The sequence below is a fragment of the Podarcis bocagei genome, assembly GCF_964188305.1.
Source record: "Podarcis bocagei genome assembly, chromosome: 10".
Classification (NCBI taxonomy): domain Eukaryota; kingdom Metazoa; phylum Chordata; class Lepidosauria; order Squamata; family Lacertidae; genus Podarcis; species Podarcis bocagei.
The window spans coordinates 5379252-5405529 of NC_138135.1; the positions used below are offsets into that span (position 1 = coordinate 5379252).

The window sequence follows — 26278 nt, forward strand, 5'->3', positions numbered from 1 at the left end:
TTCTTCTCTTCCTTGAAACCCAAACAGGATTTCCTTTCCTCCCACGCTGAGGAGGGTCATGGAGAAGAGAGACAGACTTCCAGGGGAAAGGGCACCTTTGGTTTCATTAGATATAGACATTGAAATGTGTGAAATGTGGAACGTGTTTCATTGAATGAGCACACATAGCTCACATCAACAAACCCCAAAAGTGGCGAAACCATTTAAAGGTATGGAGTGTGGAAAGACTTTCACTGATAGAACACAACAGCCGACTCACATGGGCAAGAAAGGATTCAAATGCAAGGAGTGCGGGAAGAACTTCAGTCAGAGTGGAAACCTCAATATACATCAACGGACGCACACAGGGGAAAAAGCATTTAAATGTCTGGATTGTGGAAAGAGCTTCAGTCGGAGTGATGTACTTAGCTCTCATCAACGGACTCACACAGGGGAGAAACCATTTAAATGTATGGAGTGCGGAAAGAGCTTTAGTCAGAGTGGACACCTCAATTTACATCACCAGACTCACACAGGGGAGAAACCATTTAAATGCATGGAGTGCGGAAGGGAATTCAGTCGGAGTGGAAGCCTAAATATGCATCTACTGACTCACACAGGGGAGAAACCATATAAATGTATGGAGTGCGGAAAGAGCTTTCGTTTCATTGGAAACCTTAGAAGACATCAACAGACTCACACAGGCGAGAAACCATGTAAATGTATGGAGTGTGGAAAGACCTTTCATGATAATGCAACCCTTAGAGGACATCAAGAGACTCACACAGGGGAGAAACCATATGAATGTATGGAGTGCGGAAAGAGCTTCAGTTTAAATGCAATCCTTAGACGACATCAACGGACTCACACAGGGGAGAAACCATATGAATGTATGGAGTGTGGAAAGAGCTTTCGTGATAATGGAAGCCTTAGAACACATCAACGGACTCACACAGGGGAGAAACCATATGAATGTATGGAGTGTGGAAAGAGCTTCAGTTTCAATGCAAACCTTAGAAGACATCAACAGACTCACACAGGGGAAAAACCATTTAAATGCATTGAGTGTGGAAAGAGCTTCCGTTTCATTGGAAACCTTAGAAGACATCAACAGACTCACACAGGGGAGAAACCATTTAAATGTATGCAGTGTGGAAAGACCTTTCGTGATAATGGAACCCTTAGAGGACATCAAGAGACTCATGTAGGGGAGAAACCATTTAAATGTTTAGAGTGTGGAAAGAGCTTCAGTCAGAATGGAGACCTTAGAAAACACCAACGGACTCACACAGGGGAGAAACCTTATAAATGTATGCATTGTGGAAAGAGCTTCAGTAAGAGTGGAGACCTTAGAAAACATCAACGGACTCACACAGGGGAGAAACCATATGAATGTATGGAGTGCGGAAAGAGCTTTAGTGAGAATGGAACCCTTAGAAAACATCAACGGACTCACACAGGGGAAAAACCATATGAATGTATGGAGTGTGGAAAGAGCTTTAGTGAGAATGGAACCCTTAGAAAACATCAACGGACTCACACAGGGGAAAAACCATTTAAATGCATGGAGTGCGGAAGGGAATTCAGTCAGAGTGGACACCTAAATATGCATCAACTGACTCACACAGGGGAAAAACCATTTAAATGCAATGAGTGTGGAAAGAGATTTAGTGATAATGGGAAACTTAGAAGACATCAACTGACTCAAACAGGGGGAAAACCATTTAAATGCAATGAGTGCGGAAAGAGCTTCAGTTTGAATGGAAGCCTTAGAATACATCAACGGACTCACACAGGGGAGAAACCATATAAATGTATGCACTGTGGAAAGAGCTTCAGTAAGAGTGGAAACTTCAATATACATCAACGGACTCACACAGGGGAGAAATCATATGAATGTATGGAGTGCGGAAAGAGCTTCAGTTTCAAAGGAAGCCTTAGAATACATCAACGGACTCACACGGGGGAGAAACCATATGAATGTATGTAGTGCGGAAAGAGCTTTCGTGATAATGGAACCCTTAGAAAACATCAACGGACTCACACAAGGGAAAAACCATTTGAATGATTTGTTCTCAGGAGCTAATTTTTTGCCTCACTGGGGTCCCAGTCATAACTGTAGCCTTTGAAAGCTCAGTAAACTATTACTGAAGAAGTCCTGCTGCCTGTGTGTGCCTTTTTGACCTCAGTGTGGCACTTGTTCTACACGTGGCCCCTACCCTGTTGCTACTTAGCTCATGCCCTGGAGTTGCTGTACTCAAGCACACAAGATGGTTTTTGCACCAAACTCTGTCACCCCCCCCACCACTACTTGATCTCCAAACTCTTCTTCAACAACAGAACCTCATCCCTGCCCCCGTGTGTTCTGAAGAAAACTTGAAATACTGAAATTCAATGGGAGATTTCCCCCCAAAGCCTAAGTTCAAGAGGGGGAATATGGGGCTGCAGGTACCAGAGAAGTCTCCTGGTGGGCCCATCTTCACTCATGAACCCCATGGGGCAACCTGCTCATTCTGGGGTTTGAAAAGCAGTTTAAATGAAGAGATTGCAAAAAGTGCTTTATTTACAATGGAGTGCTTGAGGAACATCCTGGGACTTTCCCATGGAAGAACCCATTTAGATGTATGGAGTGCGGGACATTTTCCTTTCAGTGTCCACTCTTTCTTCACAGCAATGAACTCAGCAGGAAATCAGGCTTAAACACACAACGTGTATTTGAAGTTCTTGTGTTTATACGTAAAACTGAACAGCAATGAAATATTGAATGCAATGTCAAACAATGCGAGTATAATCTAAGAGGTAAAGTACCTTTTGATAGAGAGGATGAATCTGGTTTGCTGGTGGTGAGTGAGGATTAGGACTGGGCGATATATTGATATCTGGTCCAATACTGGTTTCTAGACCACATCTCGATAACCTTTGAAGAACAGCTGATGTGGCAATACACTGTGAATCACAGTGTGTGTTTCTGGGATGTGCCTGGAAGCAGCGGCAGAAAGCTTTTCTTCGTGAAGTCCCTGCAGATGCCGAGTTCCTGACTTCCCTCCCAGGTGGCAGGAAGTGAAAGACACACCTCCATTGCCCTGTGTCCTTCCAGCCTCTTTTCCCACTTGCTCCCTTCTGCCGGTGTGTGTGCCTGACTTTGATATCCTGCATGCTGTATTTTTTTTTACTGCTGAAACTGGATTTGCTCTCAGGAGCTAAGTTCTGTGCCTCACTGGGGTCCCAGTGAGAACTGTATGCTTTGAAAGCTCAGTAAACTATTACTGAAAAAGTCCTGCTGCTTCTGTGTGTGTTTTTGACCTCAGTGTGGGAATTGCTCTACACGTGTCCCCTACCCCGCCGATACTTGGCTCAGGCCTTGGAGTTGCTGTACTCAAGCATTCAAGATGGGTGTTTGTGTGACAGACTGGTTTTTGCCACATACTCTGTCACCCCCACCACCCCATGATCTCCAAACATTACTTATTCAACAGAACTTCATCCCTGCCCCTGCACCTTCTGAAGAAAACTTAAAATTTAATGGGAGATTCACCCCCCCAACCTAACTGGAAGAGGGGGAAGGATGGGTTGCAGGTACCAGGAAAGTCTCCTGACAGGCCCATCTTCAGTCATGAACCACTTAGGGGAAACCCAGAGCTACTGCTTATTCTGGGCTTTGGGGAGGATAATATTTTTCCCTAGTCCCAGAAGTTATCAGTCAATCATGCTGCTAGGGAGTCTTCCTGCCAGAGGAACACAGTGCATATTGCTATCCTACTGATTTTACTCTTGTTGTTGCTGTTGCTGTCATGGACTGGAGGGGTGCAGGGGGCGGGAGGCACCAGTCTGGGGTACCCACAAGGGAAGAAGGCTCAGATCCTGGGGACTGGTGGTGGGATGGCGATGAGCAGATAGAGGGAGAAAAGGGAGCAGAGGGGGAGGGGAGGTGTTGCAAGCTGAGGAGGAAACAGGGTTTGGTGAGCAGGAAGAGGCTGGGGCAGAGAGCAGTTCAGGGAGGAGTGGGGGGGCTAGGAGACCCAGAAGAGGAGACCATCAGCTGAAGCATCCAGGGAGACTCCCCCTCCTGCTGCGATCACCTCCCCTCTCCCCTGGTCTCCTAGAGCACACGGGGAAATCCAGTTCAGACCCATGAACCTGTACATTATATTAACAGGTGTAGGTTTTTTTGGTCCCAACATGCATCACTTTAATCTCATTGACAATGAACTGTATTGTCTGCCCATTCACCCCATTTGGAGAGGTCCTTTTGGAGCTCCTTGCATCTCTCTTTGTTTGAGCAACCCTGGACTATTTACATCGACTTTTAAACCCCCCCCCCCTTCACCCAGAATACTTTTCGAGTAGCATCTTCACTAGTATGTCACAAATAGGGAGGGGTATCAAAGGGTTACACAAGTGCAACAGCTGGTCACTCTATCAGATACATCTCTGGACACCTCTCCAGTACCCATCACCCAAAGAACAAGAAAACTATCGACACAATAAAGTAGTACCTCGGGTTAAGTAATTAATTCATTCCGGAGGTCTGTTCTTAACCTGAAACTGTTCTTAACCTGAGGTACCACTTTAGCTAATGGGGTCTCCTGCTGCTGCCGTGCCACCGCCACACTCTTTCTCTTCTCATCCTGAAGCAGAGTTCTTACCCCGAGGTACTATTTCTGGGTTAGCGGAGTCTGTAACCTGAAGCGTCTGTAACCTGAGGGACCACTGTAATTATAATAAGAAAATAAAATAAAGTATATTTATATCCCACCCTCCCCAGCCAAAGCCGGGCTCAGAGCGGCTAACAACAGTAAAAGTAATATAGTTTACATAAAATCACAATCAATTAATTGAAATACATTCTGTCAGGGCTGCCTCAGGTCCCAGCTCACAAGAGATCAACGCCAAGTCCAGTTTATATACAGAGATGTTTATTGCAGTTCATTATCCGCTCCAAAGCCGAGGCGCGCAGCCCCACGTCTGTTACGCTTAGACCGCTGAAGTCCCCTCTGAGTCAGTCCCTCCCCTGCACCAGTTTAAGAGGCTTGTGCTGCTCCACCTCTTCCTTTCTCTCCTTTTCCGCAGGGTCTTCCTGCCCGCTGGGGTTTCGCCCCTCCTGGACTCCCCTGATGCGGAATCCCCAGACAGCTCTTGCCCCCTCCTGCGGGCTTTGGGACCTGGCTCCTTCTCCGGACTCCCTGTTCTTCCGCGCGCCTCCACATTTGAACTTGGCGCGCGTCCCCAACCTCTAACCTTCCTCTTGACAGTTATACTACTCCCTGCACTACTCCCCTCCCCTTCTGGGAGGATGTCTTGCTCCGACCTTCCCCCCTTCTCTGCTGCCGGAGCTGCTTCCCCTGTCACACTGGAATCTCCACCCCCTTCACTGCGCTCTGGCGGGGAAGCCGGTCCTGACTCCCAGCTCCCACTTTGGGATCCCCTGCTGGCCCCCTGCTCCTGACGAGTCCCCCCTGTGACTCCCCTTGGCCTGACCACAGGCGCCCCCTTCTGGGAATCCTCCGATTCACTTGAAAGACTCATGGAATCCCTCGAGTCATTGTCATCCTCTTCCTCGCTGTCCTGGGATTCTTCCCCATCGCTCTCCGTCTCCTCCCTCCCCTGTGCCTCTGTCCCTGAACCCCTGACACATTCTAAAATCAGTTCAGAATCAAATTACATCCTTGCCCTCAGGGCTTCTCCTGAGATGGGCTTTCAGAACCTGGCTTGGTCAACTGCCTCTGTGGAAGTCTATTGTCGCCCCTTGGTTACTCCCAGGGTGGGGCGAAGTGTAGGTTCTCTCACGCTCAGGGGATTATGGCAGGAGGCCCTGTTCTCACTGCCTACGTGGCTATGCGCTTCCAGGGTCATGGAGGAGGGTGAAGCCTAAATTTACTTTTTCTTAAGAGTTAAAACGGCTTTGGAATGGGAAGAATCGGTTAAAGTATGGATTTTATATGAATTTATAAATTTAGTTATCATTCCCAGAGCTGTCGAGCTGAAAGGATACATTCAGACACAATCTTTGTAACATTCTAGCAACTTTAGGCAATCGAAACCAAAATGGCTACATTTAATATACTTTGCTCATAGTCTGAGCAGCAGGAGGGCGCTGAGACAATTGTACAAAGGCTGAGCTGAAAGGCTGGTTTGGAGGCAGTTTCAGCCTTCTACGGATTCCCCCATTGGCTAGCTGTCAAAACATAGCGCTCTTGATTGTTGGGCTTCAGTTATTCATAAATCCCATTCATAAAACACGGAGTCCGTAAATCCCATTCTTAAAATGCAGAGACCGTGTTTTCCTGTATTTATAAGATATGTGAATCTGAGTGGAGAGGGGTTTGGGGTTCCTCGTCCCAGGGGATAATGTCAGATGGTAACCCCCTCCCCTGTAATTTCCGTAACACCAGGAAGGAATTCCCCCCACCCTAGTCACATGCAGCTGGGCTCACTTGCCAGAGCCACCTGGAGGGCTTGACTACAATTCCCATCACCCCTGACCACTGGTCTTGCTTGCTAGGGGTGATGGGAGCTGTAGTCCAAAAGCAGCTGGAGACCCAAATTTGGGAAACCCTGTTCGCCTTGAAGGACAAAGGAGGGTTCACTTGCATCTGAACATCAGGTGAGCCCTGCAGGATCAGGCCCACGGGGCCCCTGTCCTCCCAGGGGCCAAGCAGGGGCCTCTTCTCGGGAGCCCACCGGCAGCACTTGAGCCCCAGAGAAGGGGGGAGGCGCATTTCCTCTAGGGACACATTTCTGGGGTCCCCACGGTGCGCCCAAGCCTGGCTCCACTCTGCCAGGGCAGCTGCGTTTTGTTTCGCTGCAGGTGAGGCTGCCCCGTGCAATGTGGGGCTCTTATTAGGAATTTGAGGGGGGCCGGGGGGACTAGGGCTTCCCCGCACTTCAAAGGACCAATAGAAGGGGAGGGGAGGCAGGCAGCAGGAGGGCGATGGGGAGGAACCAGCGAGAAGGAGCTTCTGGAGCCTGGGCAGCCCCCTCCCCGCCTGCTCCCCGAAGGTTTCCCGAGCCCCTCCCCTTTTCATTTCAAGGACTGGGGGACCTCAGCATCCCGGGGTTGCTTTGCTCGGGGGGGGGGGTCCTATTTTGTTTGCTGAGGGCAGGAGTCACAATCCTGTCACATTGTGTTGTGTCTGGCTTTTAGGTAAAGGGGTGAGGCTCAGGTGGGACAGAGTTGAGAAGGAAAATATCCCGGGGTGCGGATTCACTCCGCTGCCCAGCTCCTCAGGGTGCCACTCCCCGGGGGTCCCTCCGGTCAGCAGAAGAAGGAGAATCCAGCCAAGTTAAAGAAGCAAAGGGCGGTCAGTTGACCTGATCTTTATTTGTTGCAACAAGGTTCAAACACAGCAAGAGTAGGAACCCTGATCACATGGTTGCATGGATTTTTAAGACCTCTCCCCATTTCCCACAATACATTTTTCCACAGCATCTTCGATACATCACAGATTTGTCCCAAAGTAGGAGTCTTTGGCATTCAGAAACATGAGCCCGTCACCCACCCCTGTCAACAACCCCAGTTTCCCACACATTTTTAACTACCCTCTTCCCCTGAGAAGCATAATAGTATTCAGACATCCCTCTAGCTGCAAGGCTGTCCTGGGCTTCTCCTTTGCAAGTATCAGGATCCTCCTCCTCCTCCTCCAATCCGGCTTCTGTTCCGGGAATAAGGGGGGGGGTGAGCCTCCCCCCAAACTGCCTGCTTCTCCCGGAAGTGGAGCTTCGACGCCGGATTGCCGCTCAGCGCCATAGCTCTAGGGGCGCGCCCTTTCGGAAAGGGGAGGAGGGGCGGCAGGGGACCCCCCACCCAATAAAACATCGATGTTGCGTCAAATGAAATGAGAATCGGGATCGAGGACAAAGAGGTAAAGGGGTCGCAGGGGGGGGAGGGGAGGGGAGGGGAGGGGAGAGAAGGAGCCAGAGAGGGACTCCGCGCCATCTCCCCAAAGCGCCTTCCGTGGCCCCCCGGCAGGGCCTGGATCCCTGAACGTGCGCTGCGAAGGGGGCTTTCCTCGGCAGGGGAGGACATGGGGCGCCCACCCACCCACGGGGTCCCACGAGGACTCCCCGGCCCCGTTTCCCCCGCGCAGGCATCCCTGGGGCCCTGTGCGCTCCGCGCGGAGAGAGGCAGACCATGAAAGGGTTAACGGGCGCGAGAGACGCCTAGATAGAGACCCCCCTGTCCCTCCCCACCTCGTCTTGGGGGGCCCCTCCGGAAGGAGAGATGGGTCGCGCATGGCGAGGGGTGAGCCGCGCCAAGGGGGCCTCTGGGGGCAGGGGAGACTCCGGGAGAGAGGGAGGGGCCAAGGGTGGGGGGAGCCGGGGGGAGGAGGGAGGGGAGCATCCCCGGCGCAAGGAAGCGCAGCATTGGCGGGGGGGGGGAGGAGACCAGTCTGTAGGGAGACGTCTCCATCGTGCGCCCACGAGGAATCTCCGAAGGGGCCGGCTCGGCTTCTCCCTCCCACCCAAGAATCGACCCCCCCTTCAAGGCAACCAGAGAGGGATCCCTGGATAGTGGGGGCTGCATTTCCCCCACCCCTTCCTTCCTGCAAGCTCCATCCTCTTCCCACCCCATAAACTCCTGCCCTGTCCAGACACAGCGAATCTGCCAAGTCCAAGGACGGTTAACCCTGGAGAGGAGAAGAAAGAGGAAGAGGGGAGAGGCCTTCTCAGAAGCGGCTCTTTGTTTCTGCAATCCCACCCAGGAAGCAGCCAGAAACCTTTTCCTCTCTCTCAGGCTTCCATCTTCAAGTGTCTTTTCCACTGCATGGTTTATTGAGGATGAGAATAATGTACACCTGTCATCAGAAACAGGGGTGCAGAACCTATTTAATTGATCTCAGGATTGGTATAGAAGGTGCACCTCAAAAACATTTCTGTTCCTCTTACTTTTTATAGGCAATGTCAGAGTGACCGACAAGCTGAGATTCTTCCCAGTCAAAGGACCCATTTTCATGGTAGACAGTGCTTGTGGCTGGAGGCTCTACAGACAGGGTGTGCCTATGCAGACCAAAGACTGCCAGTATTAGCACAGGTGAGCTGTGTGACCTTCCCAAATTTACAGACTGTATGTGAATGAGAGTGTGTGGGTGGGATTATTGTTTACAGCAACCCTGTGATTTTCTCCACCCAAAACATTTCATGACCTGATATTACACTACAAATTCCAAAATAACTACCAAAAAAATCACAAGATAATACAAATGATTGTAGTATTTATACCCTGCCCATCTGGTTGGGTTTCCAGTACACATAAAAGACAGTAAAACATCCAACATTAAAAACCTCCTAATACAGGTCTCCCTTCAACTATCTTCTAAATGTCAGGTAGTTGTTCATTTCCTTGACCTCTGAAGGGAGGGAACCAGCAGAAGACCCTCAGAGGAGGACCTCAGTGTTCAGAGTGAAGGATGGGGGTGGAGACACTCCTTCAGGTCTACAGGGCCGAGGCTGTTTAGGGCTCTAGGTCGCAGAACTTGCTCCTTCATAACGATCTCCTAGACTGACATATAGTTAGGAGAGTAGGAAAAAACGCTCAGATCAGGAATAAATTCATATCTCAAGAAATAACACAACTTCAGGTTGTTAATGAATCTGTACTACATATTCAAGGATGAAGTTTCCACTAAGTACAGTTTTTTTAAAAATAAATTTTATTGATTTTCATCCAGTTATACATTTTGTCCCGAATACAACAAATTATGCCTGTTTTGAACTTACTTCAGCGTCTCTGACAGTCATCCATAATTATACCTTTAATACGCATTCCCTTTTTTCATATTGCCATTGTTCCTCCTTACTCCCATTATTTTTAATAAACAATACTTATTTGTTTTTTTTTACAGTGTCTCTTGAAATCCCACTAACGTTGTATTTATACCACATATGTTTTTCAGATAATCTACCAATTTTCCCCAGTCCTCGATGAACTTTTGGTCTTTAGTATATCTGATTTTCCCAGTTAATTTGTCCAATTCCGCATAGTCTATCAATTTTAATCTCCATTCTTCTATCGTCGGTGTCAGAGTTGCTCCCCGATCCTAGCTCACAGAGGATCACGCTAGCCAGCGATCATTAAGTAAAAGTCTTTATTGAGTTACAGTTTCCATTCTCAAGCTGCTGCGTGCAACTCTACGTCTTATGGTTAGATCGGCGAAGCTCCGTCTGAGTCTCCGCCCCTTGTGCACCAACTTAATATCCTAGCCTTACTCCACCTTTTCCGCCTGACTGTTCTCCTCTGGGTCCCTCTGCCCCCCGGGGTCTCCTCCCTCCGGGACTCCTCCGACGCTGACCCCCCGGACCCTCCTGTCTCCTTGCACCGGGCTTTAGGACCTGGCTCCCTCTCCGGGCTGCCTACTGCGTCACTTTCCTGTGCATTTGAACTTGGCGCGCGCGCCCAACCTTCCACTTTCCGTCTGACCGTTTCTTCGCTCCCCGATGGAGGTGTGGCCACTCCTGACTCGTGCCCTCCCTCCTGTTGTGAGCTGCCAGCGCTTGATCCCTGGCGCCCTTCCTCTTCCCTGCTCTCTGGCGGTGACGCTGGTCCCGATCTCCAACTGCTCCCCTCTGAGTCCCCTCTGGCTCTATCTTCCTGGGGTGTCCCCCTAGGCTCCCCCCTTGCCCTGGCCACTGGTGCTCCTTTCTGTGAATCTTCTGATTCACTGGAAAGACTCGGAGATCTCGGGTCGTCGTCATCACTCATCTTTTCTTCTGCCTCCTCCCCCTCGCTCTCTGTTTCCTCCCTTGCCCTTGCCTCTGCTACTGAACCCCTGACATCCATCCCCCCCTCGAAGCCCCCTCTTCCCCCCTCCCCTCCTTCCGGTGCGGGAGCTGGGTGCTGCTGTGTCAGGGGGACGAATGTCGGATACAGTTCGCTTCCCGTGGCGGGCCTCCATCTGAAGTCTTCCGGTTCTTCCTCCCTGCTCTCGTCGACGACGGTCACCTCCGCTTCCATCTCTGTGCCGCCGTGCTCGAAACCTGGGTCGTCCCCGAAAACGTCCATGTCCGTCTCTCCCTCGCTTCCTTCCAGGGGCGTCGCTCGTCCTGGACCCTCCAGCCACTTTCTGCGCCACTGCTCCTCTGGTCTATCGTCCCACCAATACGAGGGTTCTGAGGCAGATCCCGAGGGTGACCCCTCCGGGGAACGTGCGTCGCGTGTCGGTTCCTCGTCCGAGTCGAACCCCCGGAACGTGCTGGCTGAAAGCGTAGGCGTGAAAAGCCAGTCGTCGAAAAAATCAGCTGGCATGGGCCTGTGTGGGAAGAGGGCATGAAACTCTTCTTTGAGCAGAGGTTCGTCTAAAGCGTAGCCCGGCACCCAGCTGTTGGCACTGGCCGGGGTGCCCTCCCTGGCGAGAAAGTATTCTACCCCCTCTTCCCCCCATCTAGAGTCCAAAATCTCTGTGACTTCGTTGATGCGTTCCTCCTGTGCCACTCCCCCTTGCTTGGTTCTCTCTCGGAGCGGACTTGGTGCCGTGCCTGGTTCCTGAAATCTGTGAGGTGCCTTGTAGGGAGTGAGCACCGATCTGTGGAACACCGGATGCATCCTGGAACCCTCCGGAAGCACCAGCCTGAAAGCCACCGGGTTGACCTGCTCTTCGACTTGGTAGGGCCCCAGTTGCTTATGCCCTAGTTTCTTCTTCGCCAACGACCTGGCCGGCACTGCGTGGGCTGCTAACCAGACCCAGTCTCCCACATGGAACTCTTCGCCAACCCTTCTGTGTTTGTCCGCTTGTACCTTGTATGCGTGTTTGGCCAGCTCCAGGTGCCGCCGCAGCTGATCGTGGACCTCCTGCAACTCTGACGCGAACGCATCTGCTGTCTGCGGCTCCCCCTCCCCCATTCTTTCCAGTCCCGGGAAGGTTCTGGGGTGCCTCCCGTTGTTGGCGAAGAACGGCGTGACCCCCGTGGACACGTGCTTCGTGTTGTTGTAGGCGAACTCGGCAAGAGGCAGGTAATCCACCCACGTCGCAGGCTGTTGATTCGCATAACATCTCAGGTACTGCTGCATGATGGCATTGACCCGCTCCGCTTGCCCGTTGGTCTGCGGGTGTCTAGCCGACGCCAGGTTGATCTTGACGTTCAGGAAGCCCATCAGCTTCTGCCAGAAATTCAAGATGAACTGTCGCCCTCGGTCGGACAGAAGAGACCGCGGCAGACCGTGAACCTTGAACACGTGGTCTATGAACAGTTTGGCGGTTTGTTCCGCCGTGGCCACCTTAGCACACGGAATGAAATGTGCCATCTTGGAGAACAAGTCCACCACCACCAGCACGGCCATCTTGCCCCTCGAGTTGGGCAGATCCGTGACAAAGTCCAGGGCCACTCTCTCCCATGGTTCGAACGGAGTTTGCAGCGGTTCCAACAGTCCGGCCGGCGGTCTGTGCACTGGTTTGGCCCTCTGGCAGGTGTCACACCTCGCCACGTAGTCCGCGACTTCCCCTCTCATTCCGGGCCACCAGAAGTCTCTGGCGACTAATTCCACCGTCTTCTCCTTGCCAAAGTGCCCGGCAGTGGGCGCGTCGTGCAGCTGCTGCAGTACCTTGGCGCGAAGTTCGTCTCCTGGCACGTAGATGGCCCCTTTACGGATGAGCAATCCATCTCGCAGCTGGAACTCGTCGGTCGCTGCCGTGCCCCTGTGCACCTCTGCCATCTTTGCTTGCGCGAAGGAGTCATCCTGCAACGCTCGTCGCACCGCCTCCAGGTCAACTGTTGCCGCAGCGCACGCCCACACTGTTGGTGCGAAGATGTGCATGGCGGCCGCTGGCGTTGCCTCCTCCAGATACTGCGGCTTACGGGAGAGAGCATCCGCCATGATGTTGGTGTCCCCCGGGACATACTCTATTCGGAAGTCGAAGTTCGCAAAGAACTCAGCCCAATGTATCTGCCTCTGGTTCAGGAACTGCGCCGTGCGCCAGTGCTCCAGATTCTTGTGGTCCGTGCAGACCTGCACTGTGTGCTTGGCGCCGATCAGGAAGTGCCTCCACGCTTTGAACGCTGCATGAATGGCCAGCAACTCCCTGTCCCAGATGGTGTAGTTCTGTTCGGACTTGCTGAGCTTCCTGGAGTAAAACGCTCCCGGCCTCCAAACCCCCTGCGGGTCTTTCTGCAGCAGGACTGCTCCCACGGCTCTGTCCGAGGCGTCTGTCTCCACCCTCATCGGCCTGCTGGGGTTGACATGAAGCAGCTGCTCTTCCGACGCGAAGAGCCGCTTGAGTGCCTGAAAGGACTGCTCCGCCTGCTCTGTCCAGATGAACTTCTTTTTCTTGGAGCTGAGCGTGTCCGTGATGGCCGCCGTCTGCATAGCAAAGCCTTTGATAAACTTGCGATAAAAGTTCGCGAAGCCGACAAAGCGTTGGACCTCCTTCCGGTTGCGTGAGCTTTTCCAATCCAACACTGCTCGAACCTTGGCGCTGTCCATGGCGAGCCCCTTGTCAGACAACTTGTAGCCCAGGAAATCCACCTCCGTCACGTCGAACTGGCACTTCTCCAGCTTGGCGTAAAGCCTATGCTGCTGTAGCCTGCTCAGCACTTCCTTGACGTGTCTGTCATGCTCCTGCTGCGATTCCGAAAAGATCAGGATGTCATCCAAGAAACAGACGCACGTCTTGTAGAGGAGCCCCGCCAACACGTGATGCATGAACGCTTGAAACACGTGGGAGCCATTTTGCAATCCAAAAGGCATAACTCTATATTCGTAGGTGCCCAGGGGCGTGAACATGGCTGTCTTCCACTCATCTCCTTCCTGCATGCGAATGAGGTTGTACGCCCCTCGCAGGTCCAACTTGGTGAACACGCTGCCCTTCCGTACCTTTGCGAGGAGGTCGTCGATTCGGGGCATGGGGAAGTCCGATGGCTTGGTCACACTGTTTAAGATGCGATAGTCCACTACAAGCCGTTTTTGGGGCGTGTCCCGCTTCTTAACAAAGAATACAGGACTGCCCCCCGCTACCTTGGACTCTCGGATGAAACCGCGCTCCAAATTATGATCTATGAACTCTTTGAGTTCCTGCAGTTCGTCCTCAGACATGGAATACAGCTTCCCTTTGGGCAGCGCCGCCCCCGGCAGCAGGTCAATTTTGCAGTCATATGGTCTGTGGGGGGGTAGCCTGTCTGCCTCCTCGCAGAAAACCTCCAAAAATTCTGCGTACTTGTGGGGAACCGCTTGCAGCATGCCTAGCTGCAGCTGTGACTCCTCTTCCTCTCCTTCCTGCCGGGGCACGATGCAGTGTTCAGCACAAAAGGAAGAGCCGAAGGTCAGCTGCCTCTGGTACCAAGCCAGCGTCGGGCTGTGCGTGTCCAGCCAACTCATGCCCAATACAATGGGCATGTCCGATAGTTGAGTGACGTTGAAGCTGATGATTTCCCTGTGATTCCCAAGTCGCATCACCATTGGTGGCGTCTGCTTCACCACTTGCCCCCCGAGCAGCTCCCTGCCATCCACCGTGACAACCTGCAGGGGCAGCGTGGCAGGCAGCAACTGTATGGCGTGCCGGTCGACAAAGTCCTGCCCTATAAAGTCCGCATTGCTTCCTGAGTCAATGGTGATTGGCACGTCCATGGTGATTCCATTGGGCAGCTGGAGCGATGCGGTGAGCCTCACTACTGGCTTGGGCGGGAGGGGGTCCATGGGCTGTAAAATCTCTGGGGACTGCTTCACTGACACGTCTGGCTGGGCCCCAGCGCCTCTTCCTCCAGCCAGACTCCGTCGTTTCCCTGCTGTGGTTCTCCTTGCTGCGTTGCTGCAGTTACCATTGCTGAGGCTGCAGTGTGCTTGTGGAGCCTCCGGGGACACTCTTTCGCCATATGCTGTGGATCATCGCAGATATAACACTTCCTGTTCCCTCTAGGAGGCTTCGCTTTCACTGTTGCCGGTGCTAGGGCTCTGGCTGCTGACTGAGCCCTTGCACTTCCAACCTCCATAGGTTCCGCCCCTCCTCCTGACGGAGGCGTGGATTGCGCACGCGCTGCTTCTCTGGGAAGGAAGGAGGAGCCCCTGGCTGGTTCGCGCCCTCCACGCCCTTCGTCCCTGCTCCACGGACGTTCTTCCAGCCGCACCCCCACCGCCAGCGCCCTCTGAACGATCTCCTGCGTGGTCCGGGGTCTCTCCCCCCTCGCAATTTCATCTTTAACTGAGCCGTGCAATCCCTCCCAAAACAGGTCTCTTACAGGAGCCGAATCTCTGTCCCATTCCAGGGCACTGACCAAAGCGAAAAAGCGGGCATGGTACTGCCTTACGCTGGCCCTCCCTTGCTTCAGTCCATGTATCTGCTGCCGAGCAAGATCCACGTCAATGCTTGATAAAAAGCACCCATCCATCGCTTTAATAAAGGCATCCGCATTTTGGAGCGCCGGATCCTTATCCCTCCACAAATTGTGCAGCCATGCTTTAGCATCTCCATGCAAATGGGACATGATGAATCCCACTTTCTCTTGCTCATCTCTAAAGTCTTTGTTCAGCAGTTGCAGTGCACACATTACATCTGCTCTAAAGTTGGGGTACTGTTGCAGATTCCCATCGAAGTGAGAGACCAGACCGCCTGTTCGTCTCCCCAACCCAATCCCCTCCGGTTTGGGGGTCAGTTGCCCTTGCTTAGTAAGCACTTCCAACCTGACCTGGAGATCCCTGTAGGCGGCAGCTGCGTCCTCCTCTCTCTTCCTGGATGCAAGTGCCTCGGCATTCAGTCGTGTCACTGCTTCTCTGAGTTCCGCTATCTGCTGTTCAGCCGTCATGTTGTCTGCCGTTCGTGAGCTCGCTAGTAGGCACCCGCTTTCTCTCCTCTCCGTGAGGCCGTAGATGCCCACAATTTATGGGACGGAACTTACTGTCAGAGTTGCTCCCCGATCCTAGCTCACAGAGGATCACGCTAGCCAGCGATCATTAAGTAAAAGTCTTTATTGAGTTACAGTTTCCATTCTCAAGCTGCTGCGTGCAACTCTACGTCTTATGGTTAGATCGGCGAAGCTCCGTCTGAGTCTCCGCCCCTTGTGCACCAACTTAATATCCTAGCCTTACTCCACCTTTTCCGCCTGACTGTTCTCCTCTGGGTCCCTCTGCCCCCCGGGGTCTCCTCCCTCCGGGACTCCTCCGACGCTGACCCCCCGGACCCTCCTGTCTCCTTGCGCCGGGCTTTAGGACCTGGCTCCCTCTCCGGGCTGCCTACTGCGTCACTTTCCTGTGCATTTGAACTTGGCGCGCGCGCCCAACCTTCCACTTTCCGTCTGACCGTTTCTTCGCTCCCCGATGGAGGTGTGGCCACTCCTGACTCGTGCCCTCCCTCCTGTTGTGAGCTGCCAGCGCTTGATCCCTGGCGCCCTTCCTCTTCCCTGCTCTCTGGCGGTGACGCTGGTCCCGATCTCCAACTGCTCCCCTCTGAGTCCCCTCTGGCTCTATCTTCCTGGGGTGTCCCCCTAGGCTCCCCCCTTGCCCTGGCCACTGGTGCTCCTTTCTGTGAATCTTCTGATTCACTGGAAAGACTCGGAGATCTCGGGTCGTCGTCATCACTCATCTTTTCTTCTGCCTCCTCCCCCTCGCTCTCTGTTTCCTCCCTTGCCCTTGCCTCTGCTCCTGAACCCCTTACAGTCGGTATCTCCTCTTGTTTCCACTTCTGGGCCAACAGGATTCTGGCTGCCGTTACAGCATATTGGAAAAGCTTACAGTCCTTTCTTCTTATGTCCTTTCCTGCAATACCTAAAAGAAAAGCTTCTGGTTTTTTCACAAAAGTATATCTTAACATTTTTTTCATCTCATTGTATATCATTTCCCAGAAACTTTTTACCTTCTTACACTCCCACCACTGATGGAAAAACGTCCCTTCTTTATCTTTGCATTTCCAACATTTGTTATCAACCTTATACATCTTTGCTAGTTTTACAGGAGTCATATACCATCTATAAAACATTTTCATTACATTCTCTTTCAATAGCGTACATGCCGTAAATTTTATATTCTCTTTCCACAATTTTTCCCATTCCTCAAATTGAATGTTATACCCAAAATCCTTTGCCCACTGTATCATCACCGATTTAACCTCTTCATCCTTAGTATGCCATTCCAGCAATATCTTATACATTTTTGACAGAGTTTTATACTCATTGTTTATTATGTCTTTTTGGAAACTTGATTCATTTTCCGAAAAACCTTTTTCCTTCAGATCTTTTTTAATTATTTCATTTACTTGACGATAATGCAGCCAATCATATATATACTCTTTAACTTGTTCATATGGCTTCAATTTCCATTTCCCTCCTTCGTTAATCACCAATGCACCATATGTACCCCATTTTTTCCTCATATTAATTTTCTTAACACTCATTGCCTCCAACGGAGACAACCAGTGCGGGACTTTTGGTTCCAATATATTTTTATATCTTTCCCACACTTCTATTAAAGAACCCCTGAAGATGTGATTTCCAAATCCTTTGTGAACCTTCTTTTTATCACACCATAAATACGCGCGCCATCCAAATCTGTTATCAAAACCTTCAAGATCCAATAATTCATTGTTTTCTAACTTTATCCATTCTTTTACCCAGCATAAACATGCTGCCTCGTAGTAGTCTCATATCTGGCAGGGCGAAGCCTCCTCTTTCTTTAGCATCTGTCAATAACTTAAATTTTATTCTAGGCTTCTTTCCCTGCCAGATATACCTTGAAATCACTTTTTGCCATTCTTTAAAGATTCCTATACCCTTTAATATGGGTATGGTCTGAAATAAAAATAACATCTTTGGTAGCACCGTCATTTTTATCGTAGATATTCTTCCCCAAAGTCATAATTTCATTCTGGCCCACACATCCAGATCCTTTTTTATTCCCTTCCAAACCGGGATATAATTATTTTGATACAAATCAATATTCTTAGGTGATAACCAAATTCCCAAATATTTAACCTTTTTCACCACCTCTATCTCAGTTTGTTGCTGCAATGATTCAATCATATTTTGTTCCATATTTTTTACAATCATCTTCGTCTTTCTCTTATTCAATCTGAATCCTGCCACCTTTCCAAATTTTTCCATCTCTTCCAATACCTCCTTTACGCTTTCTGTTGGTTCTTCCATAGTCATTACCAAATCATCGGCAAAGGCTTTAACTTTATACTCATTCAGCCCCACCGTTACCCCTTTTATTTGGTTATTATGTCTAATTGCATTTAAAAAGACTTCCAGAACCGTTATGAATAACAATGGCGATAATGGGCAACCTTGTCTTGTTCCTTTAGATATTTTTATATCTTCGGTAATCACATTGTTTACTATCAATTTTGCTCTCTGCTCAGTATAGATTGCCTTTATGCCATTGAAGAACTCTTGTCCCACCTCCATATATTCCAAGTTTTTCAACATAAACTCCCAAATTACGTTATCAAAGGCCTTTTCTGCATCCACAAACATTAAGACTGCTTGTTTATCTCCCCTACCAGACAGATATTCTATAACATTAATTATATTTCTTATGTTATCTCTCATTTGTCTGCCTGGTAGGAAGCCTGCTTGATCTTTATGTATTAATCTTGTTAATATCTTTTTCAGTCTCTTCGCTAGAATGCCAGCAAAAATCTTATAGTCAGTATTCAGTAATGAAATAGGCCTATAATTCTTCACTTGGGTTAAATCCGAATCTTGTTTTGGGATCAATGTAATATATGCTTCTTTCCATGTTTCTGGAATGTCTCTTTCTTTCAAAATGTTGTTCATAACAACAGTCAACGGGGTCACCAGCACCTCTTTCATTTCTTTATAGTAGCTAGATGTAAACCCATCTGGACCCGGAGCTTTCCCTCTCTTCAACTCCTTTATCACTTCTTTTACTTCTTCTTTTTCTATTGGGGCATTCAGTTGCGCTTTTTGGTCTGTCGGGATCTTCCGCACCATTTTCTCTTTTAGATATCTTTCTATTTTCTTATTATTATTCCTTTCCTTATTTTTATATAATTGCTTGTAAAAGTCCAAGAATCCTTTCCTTATTCCTTTTGGATCAGCTGTCTCTTCTCCATTTATTTCGTTTCCACTAAGTACAGTTATCCATTTGCCTTGAATATCCAGCTTTGTCAGTGCCAGATTAGGATAGTCCTGTGTCAGAAGACAGTGCAAGAGATCAGGCAGCACATCATTATTATAAGGAACAATGGGGGGGGTGTTACCCATTTGCCAGCTGCTTTCCTTCTGCTTCTCCTGCTCTCTCCATGCAATGCAAGGCATGTAGACAGAGGTCCATCTCCAAGAACAGGAGATTCCCTGAGCACCCATTCAGCTGACACCAAGCACCTGAGTATCTTGACACCTTGCTGGTTCCTCTTTTCCCCTCCCCATGAGTCACTTCCAGAAGACAAAGGGGAGTTGACAGTTTCCTGTCCCCAGAGGGGAGATCTGATCATTGTCCTTTGTTCCAGTCCGTGTTGAATCTACTCCCATATGCAAGTCCGTTGTGTCCTTGATGGTCTTCTGTCTGGGGCCATCAAGGTTGCCATGCCAACTGGTCAGGGCTCCTGTGTATGTGCTGGCACAGTCCGTAAATCCCATTCTTAAAATGCAGACACCGTGTTTTCCTGTATTTATAAGATATGTGAATCTTTTGCGATTGAGGGGAGAGGGGATAATGTCAGGGGATAATGTCAGAGATGGGTCGCGCATGGTGAGGGGTGAGCCACGCCAAGGAGGCCTCTGGGTGCAGGGGAGACTCTGGGAGGGGGGGCAAGGGTGGGGGAGCCGGGGGGAGGAGGGAGGGGAGCATCCCCGGGGCAAGGAAGCGCAGCATTGGCGGGGTTGGGGGGAGGAGACCAGTCTTTAGGGAGACGGAAACCAGAAAAGGATCCCTGGAAAGTGGGGGGTCCTGTCCCCCCACCCCTTCCTTCCTGCAACCTCCATCCTCTTCCAACCCCATAAGCTCCTGCCCTGTCCAGACACAGCGAGTTTGCTCAGTCCAACCATTGTTCACCCTGGAGAGGAGAAGAAAGAGGAAGAGGAAGAGGAAGAGGAAGAGGGGAGGCCTTCTCAGAAGCAGCTCTTTGTTTCCGCAATCCCACCCAGGAAGCAGCCAGAAACCTTCCCTCTCTCTCAGGCTTCCATCTTCAAGTGTCTTTTCCACTGCATGGTGTATTGAGGATGAGAATAATGTACACCTGTCATCAGAAACAGGGGTGCAGAACCTATTTAATTGATCTCAGGATTGATATAGAAGGTGCACCTCAAAGGCATTTCTGTTCCTCTTACTTTTTATAGGCAATGTCAGAGTGACCGACAAGCTGAGATTCTTCCCAGTCAAAGGACCCATTTTCATGGTAGACAGTGCTTGTGGCTGGAGGCTCTACAGACAGGGTGTGCCTATGCAGGCCAAAGACTGCCAGTATTAGCACAGGTGAGCTGTGTGACCTTCCCAAATTTACAGACTATATGTGAATGAGAGTGTGTGGGTGGGATTATTGTTTACAGCAACCCTGTGATTTTCTCCACCCAAAACATTTCATGACCTGATATTACACTACAAATTTCAAAATAAATTCAAAAAAATCACAAGATAATACAAATGATTGTAGTATTTATACCCTGCCCATCTGGTTGGGTTTCCAGTACACATAAAAGACAGTAAAACATCCAACATTAAAAAGCTCCTAATACAGGTCTCCCTTCAACTATCTTCTAAATGTCAGGTAGTTGTTCATTTCCTTGACCTCTGAAGGGAGGGAACCAGCAGAAGACCCTCAGAGGAGAACCTCAGTGTTCAGAGTGAAGGATGGGGCTGGGGACACTCCTTCAGGTCTACAGGGCCGAGGCTGTTTAGGGCTCTAAGTTGCAGAACTTGCTCCTTCATAACGATCTCCTAGACTGACATGTAGTTAGGAGAGTAGGAAAAAACGCTCAGATCAGGAATAAATTCATATCTCAAGAAATAACACAACTTCAGGTTGTTAATGAATCTGTACTACATATTCAAGGATGAAGTTTCCACTAAGTGCAGTTATCCCTTTGCTTTGAATATCCAGCTTTTCAGTGCAAGAGATCAGGCAGCACATCATTATTATAAGGAACAATGGGGGAGGGGTGTTTCCCATTTACCAGCTGCTCTCTTTCTGCTTCTCCTGCTGTCTCCATGCAATGCAAGGCATGTAGACGGAGATCCGTCTCCAAGAACAGGAGCTTCCCTGAGCACCCATTCAGCTGACACCAAGCACCAAGCCTTGCCACTAGTTCTCTGACTCACCCAGACCTCACTCCCTGGAAAAGAGGAAGACCTGGGTCTCATATAATGGTCCACATGGACTTCCTGAGGCCATTGGGACTGTGCAGGTGATTCATGAAGATTTAGAGGTGGAAACAGGGGTGGATGGAGGATTATGATGCCGATGATGGGAAATGTCCAAAGGAACGATGGATCAGAGAGAGAGAGAGGGCCTTTTCATGGAGAGAGAGAAGCTGCATTTCCTGTGAGAAAATAATTGATGTGAAAAGGCTGTTTTCCAAGATCATGCTGCTTTAATAATGATGATTGAGGATAACGAAAGGTTGCTGATGAATTACTATCATGTGATGACATTGCATCTTCATTTCATAAAAACTGGGAACATGGGTAGGAGGCAGGGGAATATAGGAGATGCTGAAATAAGAAAAGCTGCTAATGGCGTTTGATGTGCTCTCTTTCCCTTTGTTCTCTTCCTTGAAACCCAAACAGGATTTCCTTTCCTCCCACACTGAGGATGGTCATGGAGAAGAGAGACAGACTTCCAGGGGAAAGGGCACCTTTTTTTTCATTAGATATAGACATTGGCATGTGTGAAATGTGGAACATGCTTCATTGAATGAGCACACATAGCTCACATCAACAAACCCCAAAAGTGGCGAAACCATTTAAAGGTATAGAGTGTGAAAAGACTTTCACTGATAGAACACATCAGCCGACTAACATGGGGAAGAAAGGATTCAAATGCACGGAGTGTGGGAAGAACTTCAGTCATAGGGGACACCTCAATATACATCAACGGACTCACACAGGGGAAAAACCATTTAAATGCATGGAGTGCGGAAGGCAATTCAGTCAGAGTGGAAGCCTAAATAGGCACCAACTGACTCACACAGGGGAGAAACCTTTTAAATGTATGGAGTGTGGAAAGAGCTTTCGTGATAATGGAAACCTTAGAACACATCAAAAGACTCACACAGGGGAGAAACCATATGAATGTATGGAGTGTGGAAAGAGCTTTCGTGATAATGGAAACTTTAGAATACATCAACAGACTCACACAGGGGAGAAACCATATGAATGTATGGAGTGTGGAAAGAGCTTCAGTTTCAATGCAAACCTTAGACGACATCAATGGACTCACACAGGGGAAAAACCATTTAAATGTATAGAGTGTGGAAAGAGCTTTCGTGATAATGGAACCCTTAGAACACATCAACGGATTCACACAGGGGAGAAACCATATGAATGTATGGAGTGCGGAAAGAGCTTTCGTGATAATAGAACCCTTAGAACACATCAACGGACTCACACAGAGGAGAAACCATATGAATGTATGGAGTGCGGAAAGAGCTTTCGTGATAATAGAACCCTTAGAACACATCAACGGACTCACACAGGGGAGAAACCATATAAATGTATGGAGTGTGGAAAGAGCTTCCGTTTCAATGCAAACCTTAGACGACATCAACGGACTCACACAGGGGAAAAACCATTTAAATGCATTGAGTGCGGAAAGAGATTTAGTGATAATGGAACCCTTAGAAGACATCAACAGACTCACACAGGGGAGAAACCATATAAATGCATGGAGTGGGGAAGGAAATTCAGTCAGAGTCGACTCCTCAATATGCGTCATCTGACTCTCACAGGGGAAAAACCATATAAATGTATGGAGTGCGGAAAGAGATTTAGTGATAATGGAACCCTTAGAAGACATCAACAGACTCACACAGGGGAGAAACCATATAAATGTATGGAGTGTGGAAAGAGCTTCAGTTTCAATGCAAACCTTAGACAACATCAACGGACTCACACAGGGGAAAAACCATTTAAATGCATTGAGTGCGGAAAGAGATTTAGTGATAATGGAACCCTTAGAAGACATCAACAGACTCACACAGGTGAGAAACCATGTAAATGTATGGAGTGCGGAAAGAGCTTTCGTGATAATGGAACCCTTAGAATACATCAACGGACTCACACGGGGGAGAAACCATATGAATGTATGGAGTGCGGAAGGAGCTTCAGTTTCAATGCAGCCCTTAGACGACATCTATGGACTCACACAGGGGGGAAACCATTTAAATGTCTGGAGTGCGGAAATAGCTTTAGTGATAATGGAAAGCTTAGAACACATCAACGGACTCACACAGGGGAGAAACCATTTAAATGTCTGGAGTGCGGAAATAGCTTCAGTCAGAGTGGAGCCCTCAGTATACATCAACGGACTCACACAGGCGAGAAATCATTTAAATGCATGGAGTGCGGAAAGAAATTCCGTCAGAGTGGACACCTCAAAAAGCATCAAATGACTCACACAGGGGAGAAACCATATAAATGTATAGAGTGCGGAAAGAGCTTCAGTTTCAATGCAACCCTTAGAAGACATCAACAGACTCACACAGGGGAGAACCCATATGAATGTATGGAGTGTGGAAAGAGCTTTTGTGATAATGGAACCCTTAGAAGACATCAACAGACTCACACGGGGGAGAAACCATATGAATGTATGGAGTGCGGAAAGAGCTTTTGTGATAATGGAACCCTTAGAAGACATCAACAGACTCACACGGGGGAGAAACCATATGAATGTATTGAGTGCGGAAAGAGCTTTCGTGATAATGGAACTCTTAGAATACATCAACGGACTCACACGGGGGAGAAACCATATGAATGTATGGAGTGCGGAAAGAGCTATTGTGATAATGGAACCCTTAGAAGACATCAACGGACTCACACAGGGGAGAAACCATTTAAATGTCTGGAGTGTGGAAAGAGCTTTAGTGATAATCGAAACCTTAGAAGACATCAACAGACTCACACAGGGGAAAAACCATTTAAATGCATGGTGTGCGGAAAGAAATTCAGTCAGAGTGGACACCTTAATAGACATCAACTGACTCACACAGGGGAGAAACCATATGAATGAATGGAGTGCGGAGGAGCTTCAGTTTCAATGTAACCCTTAGAAGACATCAATGGACTCACACAGGGGAAAAACCCTTTAAATGCATTGAGAGCCGTAAAGCTTCAGGCAGAGTGGAACCCTTGATTTACATTAACAAACTCACACAGGAGACAAACCATATAAGTGTCAGGAAGTTAAATAAAGGTAGAGGTCCATTTCTAGTGGAAGTTCTAAATCAACAGACTCATGCACAGGATGAACTTTTAGAGCTGAACCCCTACAAACCATCAACAGACATGAGGAGAAGCAGTTTAAATGGAAAGATTACAGAAAGTGATTTAATTATAATGGAATGTTTAAGAAACATCTATGGACTCTCACAGGGGAGAACCCATTTAGATGTATGGAGTGTGGGACATGTTCCTCTCAGTGTCCACTCTTCTTCCCAGCAATGAACTCCGAAGAAATCCGTATTCCTGCTTCAGGGCAAGCTGAGTCTGTTTCTCTTGTCCTTATCTCTTAGCTAGGTAACTCCTGTCTAATCTGCTCTGTATCGGTGTCACTCCCTGCTTCTGAGACCACTGGAAAAGAGGAGGGTCAATTCCCCCCCCCTCCTGCTCCCAGGAAAGCTGATCTGCCTGAGAATGCATTCCCCCATACTCAGCTGACGCATTGCGAGAACCCTTGAAAAACAAGTGATTTGGCTCACCATTGGAAGCCAAGACCCATAAAAGGTTGAATATGAAAGATACGTGGTTGAAGTATAATGCTATTCTGATGGAAGTAGGGGACCAATTTAGATTAAAATCTTGTGATCTGTTGAAAGATAAATTAGATGATAGGTTCCAGTACATCCAGATAAATGAAGTGTTTAAAATGGACAAGAAAATTGGTTTTCAAAGAGAGAAATCCAAACTGGAAATGGAATTATTAGATACAAAACCAAAAAACCTATCTAAGATGTATAATTTATTGCTGGAATGGCATACGAAAGATGAACAAGACAAATCTGTAATGACTGAATGGGCCAGGGATGTGGGGCACAATATCATGATGGTAGATTGGGAGAAATTGTGGAACAAAGGAATCAAATTTACAGCTTGTAATGTATTAAGAGAAAACTTGTTGAAAATGATGTATAGATGGTATTTAACACCAGTGAAGTTTGCAAAAATGTATCGTACTCATGATAATAAATGCTGGAAATATAAAGAAAAAGAACGAACCTTTTACCACATGTGGTGGACGTGCCCCAAGGAAAAAGACTTCTGGGAAAGTATTTATAATGAACTGATGAAAGTATTGAAAAACACATTTGTTAAAAAACCAGAAGCATTTTTACTTGGTATAGTGGGGGGTTAAATACCGAATAAAGATGTTACTTTTTTTCTGTATGCCACAACAACTGCGAGAATGTTGCTAGCAAAGAATTGGAAGAAACAAGATTTACCAACTATCGAAGAAGGGCAGATGAAGATGATGGACTATATGAAACTTGCCGAACTGACCGGGAGACTCTGAGACCAGAGAGAAGAGATGATGGAAGAAGATAGGGAGAAGTTTAAGGAATATTTGAAAAAAAATATGTTAATATTTAAATCTTAGAATAGCTTTGGAAGTGGATATATGCTGCAGGCTTAGAAGTAGAAGATAATGTATTTTAAAATAGTATTATTTGTAAGTGATAAAATGTGAAGTTATTTTAAGTGTGATTAAAAAAAAATTGTTAGAAATGATGATATATGTAAATTGCTAAAGATGAAGTAAAATGAAAATCAGATAGGTGGGACTTGGGGAAGCCCACTTCACAATGTATAGGAAAATAAGGATATGACAAGACTTTGTTTGTATTGTTTGTTTTTCTGATTGTGTTCTTTATTTGTGTTATAAAATGAATATTTTTTTGGGGGGGACAGAAAAATCCCCATAAAAACAACTGATAAGGCAATATAGCACAGATCACAGTGTGTGTTTCTAGGATGCGCATTTGCCTGGAATAGCCAGCATAAAGCTTTGCTTCGTGAAGTCCCTGCAGATGCCGAGTTGCTGGCTTCCCTCTGAGATGACTGGAAGCGAAAGACACACCTCCATTGCCCTGTGTCCTTCCAGCCTCTTTCCTCCCTTGCTCCCTTCTGCCGGTGTGTGTGTCTGACTTAGATATCCTGTGTGCTGTATTTTTTTACCACTGAAACTGGATTTGCTCTCAGGAGATAAGT

At 48.4% G+C, this 26278-nt stretch overlaps 2 protein-coding genes and 1 long non-coding RNA gene across 5 annotated transcripts in view; 2 read left to right on the forward strand and 1 right to left on the reverse strand.

Annotated features, from left to right (window-relative positions):
* Positions 1 to 154: 154 nt before the first annotated feature.
* LOC308595631 (uncharacterized protein) overlaps positions 155 to 26278 on the forward strand; it is a gene marked incomplete at its 5' end in the record, with an annotated part of 44625 nt that continues 18501 nt past the window's right edge. For both annotated transcript variants that reach the window (XM_081210144.1, XM_081210145.1), the window contains one exon: positions 155 to 3253. In XM_081210144.1, the coding sequence (XP_081066270.1) occupies positions 155 to 1969 (1815 nt within the window). In that variant the 3' untranslated portion in view covers positions 1970 to 3253. The remainder of the gene's footprint in view (positions 3254 to 26278) is intronic.
* LOC308595581 (uncharacterized protein) lies at positions 7672 to 25935 on the forward strand. Of its 2 annotated transcripts, none has more exons than XM_081209983.1 (2): positions 7672 to 7841; positions 21644 to 25935. In XM_081209983.1, the coding sequence occupies exon 2, from the start codon at positions 21771 to 21773 to the stop codon at positions 24081 to 24083; it is 2313 nt and encodes a 770-aa protein (XP_081066109.1). In that variant the 5' UTR covers positions 7672 to 7841; positions 21644 to 21770; the 3' UTR covers positions 24084 to 25935. The 2 variants fall into 2 exon arrangements, with proteins under 2 accessions (XP_081066109.1, XP_081066108.1); XM_081209982.1 differs by lacking the exon at positions 7672 to 7841 and adding an exon at positions 20080 to 20332.
* LOC308595913 lies at positions 9754 to 17577 on the reverse strand. The gene is made up of 2 exons (XR_014012210.1): positions 16547 to 17577; positions 9754 to 9982 (listed from the first exon to the last, which is right to left on the reverse strand). It is a non-coding gene; the product is annotated as an uncharacterized lncRNA (long non-coding RNA).